This window comes from Triturus cristatus, chromosome 2_2 (genome assembly GCF_964204655.1).
Source record: "Triturus cristatus chromosome 2_2, aTriCri1.1, whole genome shotgun sequence".
NCBI classification, from domain to species: Eukaryota; Metazoa; Chordata; class Amphibia; order Caudata; family Salamandridae; genus Triturus; species Triturus cristatus.
Window position 1 is genome coordinate 1267531306 of NC_140582.1, and position 15952 is coordinate 1267547257.

Here is a 15952-nt window from a genome sequence, read left to right on the forward strand (position 1 = left end):
TCATACCCCCACACTGCTACCCGGTGTGGGAGGTATGATTCCACCCCTCAGAAGTGAGCTTCATGGAGTCCCTGGTGTTCCTGGTAACAGCCTTCTAGTCCCGGACAGCACAAAATGGTTGCTGCCGACCAGAGACACAATTCCGCTATCCTGCTGCTGAGCAAAGCTTGAGCAGGGAAAGGCAGAACAATAGGCATCCTGTCACTGGGAGATGTGACCACCTCTCAGACAGGATTTAGTGTATTAGAGCTGGCTGGGTGCACTTTCCAGTGACCGAAAGTCTGTATGAGGGGCACATTTGGTGTTGGCTGTTGGCTCCTGCTCTGGCACAAAACTGGACAAAGGACATGAGAGTAACCTCCCCACTGTCCAGACCCTCCCCTAGGAGGTCCCCTGAATCTTTCTAACCCTCTCCTGTGGGTAGTTAAGGGTTTACCTTGGTGTAGGTCTCTAGATTCAACGTGGACAAGATTATGAACCAGAAACCACTGAACTTCGACAGGCTGGACACTCTGGACTTTGCTGGACTTCGTTTGGGCCCTACCTCATCTCCCACTCAGTCTGCTGTATCGACTGAGCCCGTGCACCATACAGGATCTGTGTAGGACCTGTAGAGCATGAAGGATAACCAAAGATATCTCCCTTGGAGTGAAGGAGTCACTCCCCTGCATTCACAGGCACCTCAATACTGCTGACTGGTCTACTCATCCTGAGCCCCTGCAGACTCTGAAGGAATCATCAACACAGGAGGTGGGATTTTACATCTCTTGAGGCCCGAGCTGACCTCTTACCAAGTTTGAGGACAGAATCCTTTGTGGGGGCTGCAATACCTGAACTCCTGTGCACTGTGTACATTTGAAAGTGCAAGTGCTTGTTGGCCGTTCCTGAACACATGCATTGGGCTACTAATAGCCCCAAATGCTGGCACCATTTTCTACCAAGATCTCGGACCTCCTCGCATGGAGTGCTCTGTGGGCTGTTGTTTGGTGAAATCGCACTTGGTCCTCTCGCGACTCCTGTGCCTCCGGCCTGTGGGTCCACTTGAAGGTAAAATATGCTTTTATTGGGCTCCCCTGGTTGCTCCAGGCTTGCCCTGACTCCCTGCAATTGGTGAGTCTCCTGTACCTTGCTTGTCCACACCGTACCCTTCCTTGCCCTCCTGCATGGTTTGCTATAGCCATGGCGTTTTGGTGCTCCCGCCGGACACCAACCCCTCAGCACTCGACATCCTTTGTGAGACAGCTCGCATCTGACTCCTGGTTGTTCTCGACATCTCCTGGTCCCCGCAACTGCAGAGTCAAGCACTCCATCAACCAACCTGAAGCACCCGACATCGGTGGGCATTTGTCTACTGAGCTCCTGGTCACTCCCAAGTGACCCAGACTCTGCCTCCTCTGCTTTCAGGTACTTCTCGACAAGAATCCACCTTTGGATTCCAATGGACACTTTTCTTCCTTACAGCAGCGACTCTTCTTTGAAGTTCTCCATTGGGTTCAACAGCGGATTCTGACGCCATTTCAGATCTCTGCACCCGGCTTCCCAGGGATAGCTAAATCGGGTACTTCAGTATCCACGGGTAGGGTGGATCTCCAGCCTTCCATATTCCACAGGGTTTCTTCGAAGTCCACTGGGAAGGGTCCTTAAACTCTGACATGTCAATTGCGACTTTCCCATAGAATTGCAGGAAGCATGCGGTCTCATGCAGTCGTATTCCCACCCTGCACCCGTCCTCTGTGGGGTACCTATCTACTCACCTTGGGTAGTTCCTCGGGGTCCCAGCGAGTCTACATCCTCTCGACACTGTCTTGACTAGAGTTGTGGTTCTTATACCACCTATTTAGTATATGGTTTGGTCCCCTCCTGGGGCCCACTGTGTATTAGCGCTATTTACTGTCATTTCTGTGCTTAAGTATAGTGTTTGTTTTGTGATTATCTCCGTGTCGGAGATACTGTGTCGGAATCTATCTCGTCATCCCGCATTGCTTGTCCCCGTAGGGAATCACAACGCAGTCGTTACAACGACCGCATTGTGATTCCGCATACCATTACTCAGCAAGTTGGAACAACGACTTGCGGAGGGGGGCGCTGGATGTTGGAATAGTATAATTTACTATTCCAACTCCAGTCTGTGCGGACACTAGGGAAGGTGTTGGATTTTAAATCCAACACCTTCCCCCCCTCCGCAAGTCGTCATTCCGACTTGCGGAGTAATGGTATGCAGAATCACAATGCGGTCGTTGTAATAACCGCGTTGTGATTCCCTGCGGGGACCAAGTTTCGCGGTAAACGTTGTTTACCACTGTGTCGTACTAGATAGTGTTATATCAATATATACATATTTTTATAACTACTGTGTGGTTAACAACTTTACATCAATTCCACCGATATCTTAAGCATCCAGCTGGACTTTGGTCTTAATTCAGTAATAATCATATTTAATAATTAAAGGTATGGGGGTCAAAGGGGCATAGCATCTCATACACTTCACATGCGCGAAAGTTTCCTTGAGCAGTGTCCTTGGCCTTTCCATCTTATCGTGGCTGGCCAATTTGTGCCCCATGACATGGAGGACTTTTATATAGCCACAAAGAGGACAGTGTGTGGTCTGCCCCTCCTTTGGGTAGCCCACCTATTAATAGGTGGTCACAGGTAGCCCTTCAACTAAAAGCATTAACAGTTGAGGTCGGTTTAAGGGTCCCTATTGGAAGGACACAATCTGACCCAAAAGGATGACACACGTACAATAAAGACGATCATACAAATAGAATAGACTACTTTCTGCGGCCAACGGTCATTGATAGAACCGCAGTAGAGCGAACAGAAAGTGACCACAATCCTCTTTCTGTGTCTATGCAAACATTATGTACTAAGATCTTTTCAGACATAGGCCCATCACATACACCAGGGATATCATTTTGACTACTGACAAACGCCACTTAAAATGGTACCAGGTGGCTGCTCTTCCTGATATAGTGTCTGCAGTGAATGTTGACCTCAAATATTTTCGTACACGTTTGAGGCCACCTTATCATCGCCAATCAGCTGATATCATCTCGCACTGACTTATTTGAAAAAGTAGTTGTGCACTTTTCTATCACCAATACACCTAGAAGCAATAGAACTAGAGGGAAACATTACTGATATACTAAGGAATGTCGCGTATTAAATCTTTCACTGGTTAAAGATATCAAATCCAAGAACACAGCTCAAATTTCCATACTTATGAAAGTCTAGAAGACGGCCATCTTTAAAGCTAAGTGGAATTGGGGCGACCAGAAGTGGAGAGCCTGAAAGGATGAATGTTTTGCTAAGGAATGCTCTAAATTCTGGTCATTGGTTGCCCTTGGTTCAGCTATGACTTCACTGGACATTTCTATGAACATTGCTCCTGTAGACTGAGCAGACTAGTTTAGTCAATTGTATTCTGCTGATTTTACTAGCCTAGCTCATGAATCGCATCCTGTTCCATGCATCTGGCCTAGTCCCTCTTCTACCCAAATGTTTGCACTCTCTGATGTTGCTCAATCACTCAACATTGTCCCGTGTGGCAGGGCCCCCGGTCTTGACGGTGTCTCGGCTGACTTGTTTATAAGTGATCGGGAAGCCTGGTCTAGTAGTTACATCCTCTTAATTGCTAACACTTCTGCAGCAGGGGCCCCAATCCCTGATATCTGGAAGGGTGCTATTGTTGTATCAATATATAAAAAGGGCGACAGACCCCTACCGAGCAACTATAGGCAAATCAGTCTAATAAATTGCCTACAAAAAGTTTTTTTTCCAATGTTTTCTGAGGAAAATCAGGACTAGGCGTATGATCATGACATCCTTAGCCAGTTTCAAGCTGGATTTCACAGGAAAATGTCCATAATAGATTACGTTTTTTGGTTTTTGTTGTTATACTGGAGAATGGCCACAATTGGTAAGGGCAACCTTTATGTTGCCTTTGTAGATTTAAAGTCAGCTTTTGACTTAGTTTCTCAGACTGGTCTATGGAAGGCTCTCCCAGACATGGCAATGACTTCCAATATTCTTTCACTAGTGATACGCCTACACAAGGATAGCTATGCGCATGTCAGGTGGGGAGATCAAGACCAGTTGATAAATAGGATATCTGTTGCTAGATCTGTTAGCCAGAGCTGCTTACTGGTGCCCACATTGTTTTTGTTATTCCTTAGTGGCATAGTCCCCTTCCTAACCCAGTAAGACACGGACACTTCGCTCTTGGCAGAAACTAAAGTAACAATCCTTTTATTCATGAATGACACTTTGTTGATGTCCAAGACATCGAGCAGACAAAAGAAACTTTTGACTTGCTTTGAGAGTTTTGTTCCACACGTGGCCTGGGGATCAACACATCTAAAATTAAATTAGTCCTCATAAATCATTTAAAGGGAACATTGCCTGGGGAGGAATTCCCCTTGAGTTGATGAACTCTTGTGACTGTGTACAGGCATTGCCTCCCTATAGATGGTACTTGATGTGCCCTCCTGCAATAGCAGGCATATTTTGGCTTTGGGTATCTCTGCTTTCTCTAGGTCTGGGCGGCGACCTTCACTCCATTTGCAGAGTATGCAGTGTTTTCCACACTCCGCGGAGCACACGGAGTTCCAAAAAAAGGGATTCCAGACCACCTCCCAGTGAGATTTCTCAACACGGGCGGTCGGAGATGGCCGTGACCGCTCACATTGAGAAACCTTCTGTTTGCGTTGAGGAAGCAACCACTCAAGTAGAACATCTACTCGGGCAGCAGAAAGAATCAGCGCCCTCTTGCACTGCGCATGGTGCAGTTTGCAATGATTTTACAGCACGGGACAAACACCCAGCGCTAAAGATTGGCTTGAATGGCACAACCTAATGAAGTCTGCGGATAGCGGAGCTCGGCATAGCACGGTGGAGTTTTTTGGTCACTTTGCGGAGTTCCGCATAGCGGATGCGGAACTCTGCCCAGGCTTAACTTTCTCCTCAACTTAAAGCTTACATCTTCTTAGGCAATACTGCAAGTAGGAGAAGTTACACTTGGGATATCCCCATCCGCACCGGATACAGTCTTCCAAAAAGGCCATGTCCTCTGGTTCAAAGGATCACTCTTTCGACCAGGTTGCAAAATGGTCAACTTAGCAGGTTGCAAAATGGTCACTCGAAGATCGCACCTTTCTTTCTGGTCACTATCTCCCTTGGGGCCGGTTTGTCTATCCCGCACGTCCGGGGGGATTAGCGGACGTCTTTGTCACTGCTCTCCTTGTGTGCCCACAAAGGTGCCATGTTTCTTCTCCTGCATCTTAATTGAATTTTCAGCAGGCTACCTTGATCTCTTATTTTCTGGTCAGCCCCTCTCCTGCCCTGCCAGTCTTGTGAGGCTTGAGTCTCAGGCAGAATCCTCCACTCTAGTTCCGGCTCGGACTCATCTCCGAGCGGCACTCTGTGCCTACCTCTGCTCTTCTTAGGTGGAGAGTGCGTTGCTCTGTGCCTACCGCTGCAAAATCCCCATCCACAAAACCAATCCCAGGGAACCCAAATGACCCTTACACTCATCGACAGTGAAGTCAGACAACCACTGTACCACCGCAACAAGGGTCAGGTAGTTGGACGAACACAGGACAACAGCAACCACAGATAGAAAGCCCGGCCCAACAAAGACTGGGGCCACAGCCACCGGAGGGAGGAGCAACTGTCTTATCAGACAAAGGCCTTACACAGTCGCAAAACCCAAATACAAACTAAGTTCAAACCCCAATGAAAAACATCCACTCCACACACGCTTCAAAATCTGTTTCAAAAACAGAAAGCAGTGAGATAACATTAGGAATTCATGCCTTTTACTTGCATTTAGGAAAACTCAGGGCTGTTGTATGATTTATCGACCAGGAATCTGCACTAGAGTCCACCATTTTGGGACCTGTAGGAGCCTTGGCCTCACTCTGCTGTTGATCCCCCAGGGTGGGGTTGGCTAGCCACACCCCGGGGGGGAAGGCAGTCTAAAAAGGGGGAGGAGCCACTCCCTGTCCACACATGTCTAATTGGGATGGGTTCCAATAACCAAATCAAAAGTACCCAATTCTCCGGCCTCTCACCGGGTGACCAAATTTCCTTCAAGGCATGTAGCACCGACAGGGAAGCAGCCTCCAGCCAAATGGCGGCCCCCTTTCAGTTCCAAAATGAAGTAATGTTCTAGTGTCGGGAGCCAGGTTTCTTGCACACTTGGTATGATGAAGACACCATAACCTCCATAGCACGTGCACAAAGTCTGACAGATTGCAAAGCACTGCATAGTGCACTGGACCCTCATTGTAGCAATTAGGCACGGGCGAAAATTTCGTTCCGCTCGCGGAAATTGCGATAATTTGACATTTTCACGTTCCGCGGAGAGCACGAAAATGTCAAAATTCCCGCAATCCGCATCTTACCAGAAATTTTTGCTCGCTCGCGCTGTAAAAAAATACATTCTCGCATGCGTGCGATCGCCTTACCTGAATCCCCGCGTTCGGCGACAAGTTTTCCCGATCCGGTCGCGTTCTCCACGAGTTGTTGGATTGTTGGTAGCCATTTGCGCTATCTCGCGACAGTTCGCGCCCGCAGTAACGTCATTCGTCGCGCGATCACGTCATTCGTTGCGCGATCATGCACCGCAACAAGATGGCCACGCCCGTGAGCAACCGCATGGGTAAGTTGGCGAGCCGCGACCACACAGTACATACCGCGAATGGGCGGGAAAAAAACTTCCGCATCTTCGCGATATTTCCGCGTGTTTGCGGAGCTTTTTAACATTTTTGCGATAGTTTGTGAAAGTGAATTTAGCAAATTCCGCCCACCCCTAGTAGCGATATTCTGCCTCCTCCTTTCCCTCAAGGTTTTTCAAACATCCAAAAGCCTGCTCACCAGGTCATGTCCTTCCAAAGCAGCAAAAATATAATTCTGCCAGTTAAAAGTCCCTGTCCAGAGCCAGGGAAGCAGGCCCAAAAAATCTTGGATAAGTTCTGGTCTAAGGTAGAGGGGGATGCTAGAAAGAACAGAATCTGCTAAATTTCATCACAACTTCATGTTAGATACTCAGAAACACGCTCACCGCTGAATAGTGCCTGCTACACCATCTCACAAGGCCTTAAACACACCGTCTGGGAGAGGTGATAAGCCCAATCTCAGACAGTACCACATCAGAAACACACGGGGGATGTGGAACAGCTTTTTGACCCCTTCCAGTGTACAGCCATGGAGACAGCAAATCAGATGAAGACGTAGGGAAGGGCCCTAAGATCCATAAAGAGAACCCCCAAACCAGCACAAAAAGAAGCCTCTAGAAAAAGGGCGTAGTCAAGTCAACTGGCCCCACTAGGGAGAATCACACTGCATGCTGCGTATCGAGACTGGAGGGGTACACATGTGACCTCAGGGCACATTGCAATGGTCAACAACACCCAATTGCGACATACCCCCTCTTTATATGTCACCCCATGCCTGTGTAGGTCAAAAGACACAACCCGCATTGATGTAACACCCCCTTGTATCCTTTTCTGTCATGGTGAGGTGAGTCAACCAACGACCTACAAGTAAAAATTAAGGCGATCCATGAATAATCACTCACTGCTAAAATTGCACAAATGTATGTAAAAAGTAGGCCTGGGCGTAGTTCGCGACGTAGCACTTTGCGAAGCTACACAAAGTGAAGTTCGCACTACGAGAGCTACGTGTAGCACTTCGCGAACTGCGTAGTACCTTGTTCGCACTGTGCCAGATGTCGTTTTCAATGATTGCACAGTGCGGACAAGCAACTGGCACTGTGCAGTCATTGAAAATGGCATCTTGCACAGTGCGAGCTGTAGTTTCTGCTGCTCGAGTAAATTTTTACTCGAGCTTCAGCTTTCTCAACGCAAACTGGTAGTTTCTCATCGCGTTGGGAATCTCGCCGGGAGGTTTATTTTCCATGCTCGCGATCGCCAACTTGAAGTTGCTGACCGCGAACTATGAAAAAGTCTCGCCGGGATGTCATTTTGCTTGCTTGCGGTCGCCAACTTGACGTTGAGGATCGCGAGCAAGCAAAAAATTACCACAGCACTACGCAACACTACGCTACACGTGTTCGCACTGTGCTACGTGCAGTTCGCGTAGTGCGAAGTAGCGCGAACTTCGCAAACTACGCGAGCGTAGCGTAGTGCTTCGCCCAGGCTTAGTAAAAAGCCCATCCCAAAAAGAAAGACACAGGAACCTCCACTGCAGATTTATGAAGACACATGTAGGGCAAACGCCATTTACCACGCAGTTTAAACCACATAGTGCCTTTACAGCATGGGCACTACATTGAAAACATAGTTCCCACACATTACTTTAGAACGTAAGTCACTACAATGACTTGCTTAGGGAATACGGTGTTGGACTAGTGTTGGAATAAAGTTCAACACCTTCCCTATTAATACACCGACTGGAGTTGGAATAAAAAATAATACTATTCCATAGTCCAGCGCCCCACTAAAGCGAGTCGTTGTAACGACTTGTGTGCTAAAGCAATGCGCGGCAACAACGTAGTCATGATAGTGACTGTGTTGTTAAGCCACGTGTGGTTTAGGAGTGCATGATTCCATCATACAACTCACATGTAGGGATGCAAATATTTTCTGAACTAACCCACAAACAACAGCTATATTCCAACAGGTCTGCAATTGAGTCACTGAAGTGGACCACCTTTACAGAAGCCCACCAACTGTTCAGCGACCACGTCCATAATACTAAATAAGACCCAGGTGTGGGAAAAAAGACCATGAACTTTTTAAATAAACTCTTTTCACAAGCTTTTTGAACCTTTCGAAAGTAAAGAAAACCAATCAACAGAGGACTACAGAAGTCTCCCCTGGACGTCTGTTAAAGGTTTTCAACATCAGATTAGACTTAAGCCAGTTGCCCAACCCATTGTTCACAGGGTTCATCCTTGCGCACTTAGTGCTAGAAGTGAGCTTAAGTCAGTCCTCAAGTCATTGTGTGATGAAGGGGTTATCACACCTGGTGACTCCTCAGAATGGGTATCTCCCATTGTTATTGTCAGAAAAAAATCTGGGGAGGTCAGGTTATGTGCCGAGTTACGCACTTTGAATAAAAACATCTTGATTGGCTGCCATCCCCTTCACAAGATTCATGAGCTTCTTTCCAGTTTGGGTGGGGCAAAGTTTTTATTCATCATTGACCTTCGTTCAGCTTATCACCAAATACCCCTTATAGTGGATTCTCAAGAGTTGACTACTTTTGTCACACCTTTCGGGGTTTACAAGTATCTCAGGTTACCTTTTGGCCAGGCCACCGCAGCTAGTGTCTTTAAGAAGTTGATGGATAATCTTTTCAAAGACATGCCGTGGGTCCAGGCCTATCAGGATGATATCCTGGTGTTTGCAGAAAATTTGGAAACACACTTGAACAATTTGACTAAAGTTTTAAGGAAATTAGATGAAGCAGGCATTTTGGTACACAATAACTGGATTACTTAGGTCATACCTTGTCAACCAAGGACATCAAACCCAAGTTCTCCCATATCAAGGCCATTAGTCATTCTGTTCCTCCCAAAGACAATGATACCCTTCGGTCATTTTTGAGATTAGCAGAATATTATGCACGGTTTGTTAAGGGTTATGTTCAAACAGTTGAACCATTGTGTGCTCTCCTGCGCAAGGGTTCAAAATTTGATTGGTCTGACAAAGTCTCCTCCTCCTTCAACCAAGTCAAGAAATTCATTGTCGAGGCACCTGCTTTACACACTTTTAAAGATGGCTATAAATCTTTCATCATGGTGGATGCCAGTCTCACAAGGTTGGGTACAGTTCTAGGTCAATGGGTGTCTGGAAAGGAACACAACATAGCCCTTTCTTCAAGAAGGCTCAAACCCTTTGAGACTCATAACAGTACTATTGAACGCAAGTCCCTCGTATGTGTTTGGGCAATTGATAAGTTTAAAAATTACATTTTGGGACGTGAATTTGACCTTTTTACTGGCCATAAACCCCTTACTCATTTTACTCAATGGTACAGGGCTTGGCAAGGCTTCCACCAGATTGGTTAGATTACTTTTGCGTTTACATGAATTTCACTGTTCCATTAAGCACAATGCTGGTGGTAAGAACTTCAGGGCTGACTGTCTCTCACGCATGGCTTATCTCGATGATTCTGATCTTGAGGATTTTGAACACACAGAATGTGTTGTGGCAGCTTTAGACGCTGTCAAAGAATGCCCCAACATTACTGAACAGTCATGGTCAGAGGCTTACAGCAAAGATGAAATTCTCAAACAGGTTATGGAGTACATTGTCAAGGGGTGGATCGAGAGCAGAAAACTTTCTTTTGAGTTGAAAGCTTTTGCCATGGTGGCATCTGAGTTATCCCTTGTCAATGGTATGGTCATGCAACACGATTCCTTTCTTCCTCTGTCAAGTCCCAGGAAGGACATCCTCAAATCTGCACACCATGGTCATTTAGGTGTTATGAAAACCTCTCAACTAATGAAATTGTACTATTGGTGGCCATCCTTGTAATCCCAGGTCAAAGTTTGTGTTAATTCATGCATTGAATGTCTTTTATCTGATAAAAATGGAAATTGATGAGTACACCATTGCACCCAGTTCCTTTTCCCAACAGACCTTGGGAAAAGGTTGGCTTAGATTTTTCTGGACTGTATGATGTTTTACCTCATAACCTTAAATTTCTCATTCTCATGGTTGACTACCATTCTAAATGGATTTGTCATATGTTCTGTGACTCAGCCAGGACCACTAATGCCATCAAATGTTTGAAAAATGTTTTTTTCTGTAGAAGGTTCCCCATCTATTAATGTAACTGACAATGGTACACTTTTTGTCTCGCACAAGATGTGTACATTTTTAAACGAAAACGATGTTATTCATTATAAAGTTACTTTTTATTCTCCAGCGTCCAATGGTTTGGTCGAAAGGGTGAACAGGTTAGTTAAGGTCGCCATTCAAGCAACCCTTTCGTCTGGTCAAGACATTCAAGATTGTGTTGAGACTAAATAATGGTCTTAGAATATTTTGCTTCACTGCACTACAGGAGTTCCTCCTCTTACCCTTTTGAGGGGCAGAAACGCCCACAGCAATTTGTGTCCCAATTGGCCACAAACCAAGCATGGTAAGGGTGGCCCCTGTAACAAAGGTCTTGTGTCTCGAGTGTTGTATAAGCAAAATCTTATGAAGTCTTAACATGATTCAGGTAAAAAGTTTAATAATATGGAGATGAAAGTCAATGATTGGGTTCTTATCAAAAATCTCAAAAAAGTTTCTAAGGGTTAGTCTACATTTTCTGCCCCTGTTCATGTCATGGGTGTAAGCAAAGGTTCAGCACTCCTTGGTAGTAAGGGGTGGTGGAATAAAAGATCGCTTGTTCATCTTTCTGAATCACAGGTTAAGTCTTTAATGCAGTTGTCTAAATAAGAGGTTGAACAATGTGACTGGACTAGTTGGTTGCGTGATCCCACTTTTTGTGTTTCACCACCTGTGCGAGAACAGGATACAGGGGGAGATTTTCCCTCTCAATGTTCACCCTCATATGTCAGTCAGCATGAAAGTCCTGTCCCTGAGGCTGTTTTGATGTCGCAGGTTTTCCTGTACGATCTGATGATTTGGTATCTCATAGAAGAAGATTACCCTCCAGGTTCAATGATTATGTTTTGTCATGAATTTGCAACTAGGACTTTTCGTTACTCCTTTTGCTTTCCATGTTTTTTGCCACATATTTTTCTTCTGCCTCCTTGTCCTTTTACTTCTGTTCTTTGGGGGGCGGGAGAAGTAGCTTCTTACTTACTTTGCTCGGAGGCATCCTCGTGCTGTAGCCAGCGCAAGGGTGTCTCGCTCTATATTGTTGTTTGAATATGGTTCCACAATCCGGCTGTTCTTTGTGTGCCATGATTCTGCCAACGTTAATCAGTTGGCAGAGATCCTGGTACGCGGTGGGAGTGCTCGATCGTGGGTATTTCACTGATTGAAAATAAATCCACTTTTACTTACCTCAAAGTCTTCTCGTCTCCTCCTTACTTCAGTAGCTCAGCCAGTTGTTGTTCTGACTCGCATGAGAGTTTAAAACATTTGGCCCATAATCTTGACTTCTTCGTTGAACCCAATAAAGACATGTACTGCGCCTTCATAAAGGCTGTGGTGGGAGGGAGTGGAGGCAATCAGTGGACGAGGACAAGCACAGAATGCCAGACAGCAGCTCTGACAGCCATTACATCCAATGAGCACCCTAAAACCTCAGGTGCTAGATGCATACTGGTGGACGCTCATTGGGGCTGCACCAATGCTCATGTATCCAAACACTAGTTTGTGCATACATTAGGAGAATGTGGAGGGGTCCAGTCATGACACACGACAGGCAACAGACATTTACACAGGAAGGGGTGCAAGAAACAAGGCTCGTACACCATGGCAACAGACCAAATATAACCTTCTACCAATCAGGTCACAGGATTGGGAGTTACTCCTGTTAAATTTAGTACCTCTTTGGGTGGCCATACACTCCAGCAAAGTCTCCAAAATCTTTGATTAACAACATACTAAGGTATTATCGAGCACCTGCCAAGGGGTTTGTGTTACGAGACTCATGTACAGGAAAACACACTAGGTCTGTCAGAATGATAAAATGAGGAGCAGGCAAGCATATTTCTTCTAGGGATGGGATTTTTGACCCTACAACACACAGCTGTTATCTGATTCAGGTAATGATAACATAATATCAGCCCATGTTTTTATATATGATTTGTTTGTTTTCTTTAGTTCATCACATTGTAACTCCTTCATGAGTAAAAGCTCTCCTGTGGGCCATGAACACCTATTTTGAATCCCTCTTGGATATATCCAGTGTACGCAATAGTACTTACCAGAGTACCCAGAAGTTTCCTCAGTAATCTTCAGGACAAAGATGCTGTTTGTAAAAGTTGTAATTGTTTTTGTTTAAGAAGAAATTCATTTTAATGGTTTACATAAGGATAGGCATAAAGAGTAATCCTTATTTCAAATTTTAAGGCACTCTTATCCACCCAACTTCAACGTAACATATTTTAATTATTCAATGCATTCTTTTCACTGAGAAAATGGAACTTACCTTTGTAGATGGTTGGGTTCAACTTCCGTGTTTCTGGGGAGAGAAGATGTGTGAAAGGTCAGGGCATTTAGACTACATGGTGCTACAGAGCAAAGAAAAGGTAAACTGAAGAAAATGTGAACTTTATCAGTAATCGTGGATATAATGTTTCACAAAAGATGTATTTGCCCCAGTCTCCTGCCTTGGATTAGTGGGGCTCTTTACAACTTTATGTATTTACCCAAATCTCTTATCGGGGATTAGTGGGACTCTTTATAACTTGATGTATTTATTCCAGTCTCCTGCTGGGGATTAGTGGGGCTCTTTATAACTTGATGTATTTACTCCAGTCTCCTGCCGGGGATTAGTGGGGCTCTTTATAACTTGATGTATTTACTCCAGTCTCCTGCCGGGGATTAGTGGGGCTCTTTATAACTTGATGTATTTACTCCAGTCTCCTGCCGGGGATTAGTGGGGCTCTTTTTAACTTGATGTATTTACTCCAGTCTCCTGCTGGGGATTAGTGGGGCTCTTTATAACTTGATGTATTTACTCCAGTCTCCAGCTGGGGATTAGTGGGTCTCTTTATAACTTGATGTATTTACTCCAGTCTCCTGCTGGGGATTAGTGGGGCTCTTTATAACTTGATGTATTTACCCCAGTCTCCTGCCGGGGATTAGTGGGGCACTTTATAACTTGATGTATTTACTCCAGTCTCCTGCTGGGGATTAGTGGGGCTCTTTATAACTTGATGTATTTACTCCAGTTTCCTGCCGGGGATTAGTGGGGCTCTTTATAACTTGATGTATTTACTCCAGTCTCCTGCTGGGGATTAGTGGGGCTCTTTATAACTTGATGTATTTACCCCAGTCTCCTGCCGGGGATTAGTGGGGCTCTTTATAACTTGATGTATTTACTCCAGTCTCCTGCTGGGGATTAGTGGGGCTCTTTATAACTTGATGTATTTACTCCCATCTCCTCCCGGGGATTAGTGGGGCTCTTTATAACTTGATGTATTTATCCCAGTCTCCTGCCGGGGATTAGTGGGGCTCTTTAGTTTGATGTATTTCCATTGCCATCTCACCTGTGTCATTTTACCCCCAGAAGACATGCCCTCAAAGAAGGTGGTATCCTTGCTGGCATTACTGACACCCTGGCTCCCCTGGGGTCATTGGGTCACCCATCCCTCTTGTGGTACTTGAAAAACAGAGGCAAAAAAGACAGGCAATAACTTTAGGTCAAGAATGCGGCCATGTTAAAAGGGTGTTGCTGCTACATACTACTGATGCCCCAAAAATATATATTTCCTGATGTTCTCTGCCCTAATGCATGTAAAGGATTTCTCCGTGTCTCAAGCTGGGGTCAATAGTATTTTTTAGAACATGGCTGGAACAATATCTCTTTACTAAGCATAGCGGCTGCAGCACAAAGAGGTGGTCTTGGTTACTAATGAGAGGCCAGGCTCGTACAGGTCATTAGACCCGAATCAGGTAGGAGGCTCTCGATTTTTTAAACAAAAAAAATCATATTTTGTCTATCTCTCGCCTGAAATTACCTCTGCTTCAATAGACGTCAATGGGTAAAACACATTCTCCTGGTTATTTATTTTTTAAATCTCCCTCTTACTTCTTCTAAAATGTTGGCATGAATGCAGGCGGGGAAACATGCTGCAAGTTATGGAATAACAAACTCTCTGCCTAATACATCAGGAAGTGCTTTTCCTCAGAAGTGCCTCTCAATTGCCTCTTGTTTTTGTTATTATTTTTTACATGTATGCATGTGTGGGCAGACTGGCATGGATAAATGAATAATGATAAATAAATCGAGAAACTTTCACTCTCAGAATATTGTTTTCTCCATTTGCTGTTCAGCCACCACAATAGGAATACATATTAAAGTACAAAGTGCCACCGCTCCAAGTGCCTGACAATCCAGTTACGAATGGTCATCAATGCCATCTTTAGGTCAGACTGGCACAAAAGGGTCTGTGTAAGCTGTGAACATACATAAGCTCTTTCAATCATTAGATCGGATTGGCACAAGAGGCTCTGGGTGAGCAGTGGACATGGGTCAGTACCTCATTTAGAGCAGACTATCATGAGAGCCTCTGTCCGAGCAGTGGACACAGATTAGTGCCTTCATCAGGTCAGACTGGCACAAGAGGGTCTATGTGACCAGTGGACACAGACCAATGTCTTCTTCAGGTCAGACTGGAACAAGAGGGTCTATGGCAGTGGTGGACACGGACCTATGTCTTCTTCAGGTCAGACTGGTACAAGACGGTCTATGGCAGTGGTGGACACTCATCAGGTCAGACTGGCACAAGAGGGTTTATGGGACCAGTGGACACAGACCAATGCCTTCTTCAGGTCAGACTGGCACAAGAGGGTCTATGGCAATTGTGGACACAGACCAATGTCTTCATCAGGTCAGACTGGCACAAGAGGGTCTATGGCAGTGGTGGACACAGACCAATGTCTTCTTCAGGTCAGACTGGCACAAGAGCGTCTATGGCAGTGGTGGACACAGACCAATGTCTTTGTCAGGTCAGACTGGCACAAGAGGGTTTATGGGACCAGTGGACACAGACCAATGCCTTCTTCAGGTCAGACTGGCACAAGAGGGTCTATGGCAGTGGTGGACACAGATCTATGTCTTCATAAGGTCAGACTGGCACAAGAGGGTCTATGGGTAATGTCATCACAGAGCTATACCTTCTTCATGTGAGACTGTCACAGCGAGACAAAGATAAGGGAGAAGAAACAGAAGACCTCCCTTGTAGGTCTGGGCAGAGTTGACAGAGTTATGCGTAAACTCTGCTACACTACGTAGAGTTCCGCAAGTGGCGGATTGCATTAGCTAGCACGGTTTGTGCTGATTTTTAGCATCA

At 45.5% G+C, this 15952-nt stretch overlaps 1 protein-coding gene across 2 annotated transcripts in view; it reads right to left on the bottom strand.

Moving 5' to 3' along the window:
- Nucleotides 1-15952, bottom strand: part of LOC146863566 (CD5 antigen-like) — a 414744-nt gene that overhangs the window by 37195 nt on the left and 361597 nt on the right. For both annotated transcript variants that reach the window (XM_085643026.1, XM_085643027.1), the window contains one exon: nt 13084-13116. In XM_085643026.1, the coding sequence (XP_085499152.1) occupies nt 13084-13116 (33 nt within the window). The remainder of the gene's footprint in view (nt 1-13083; nt 13117-15952) is intronic.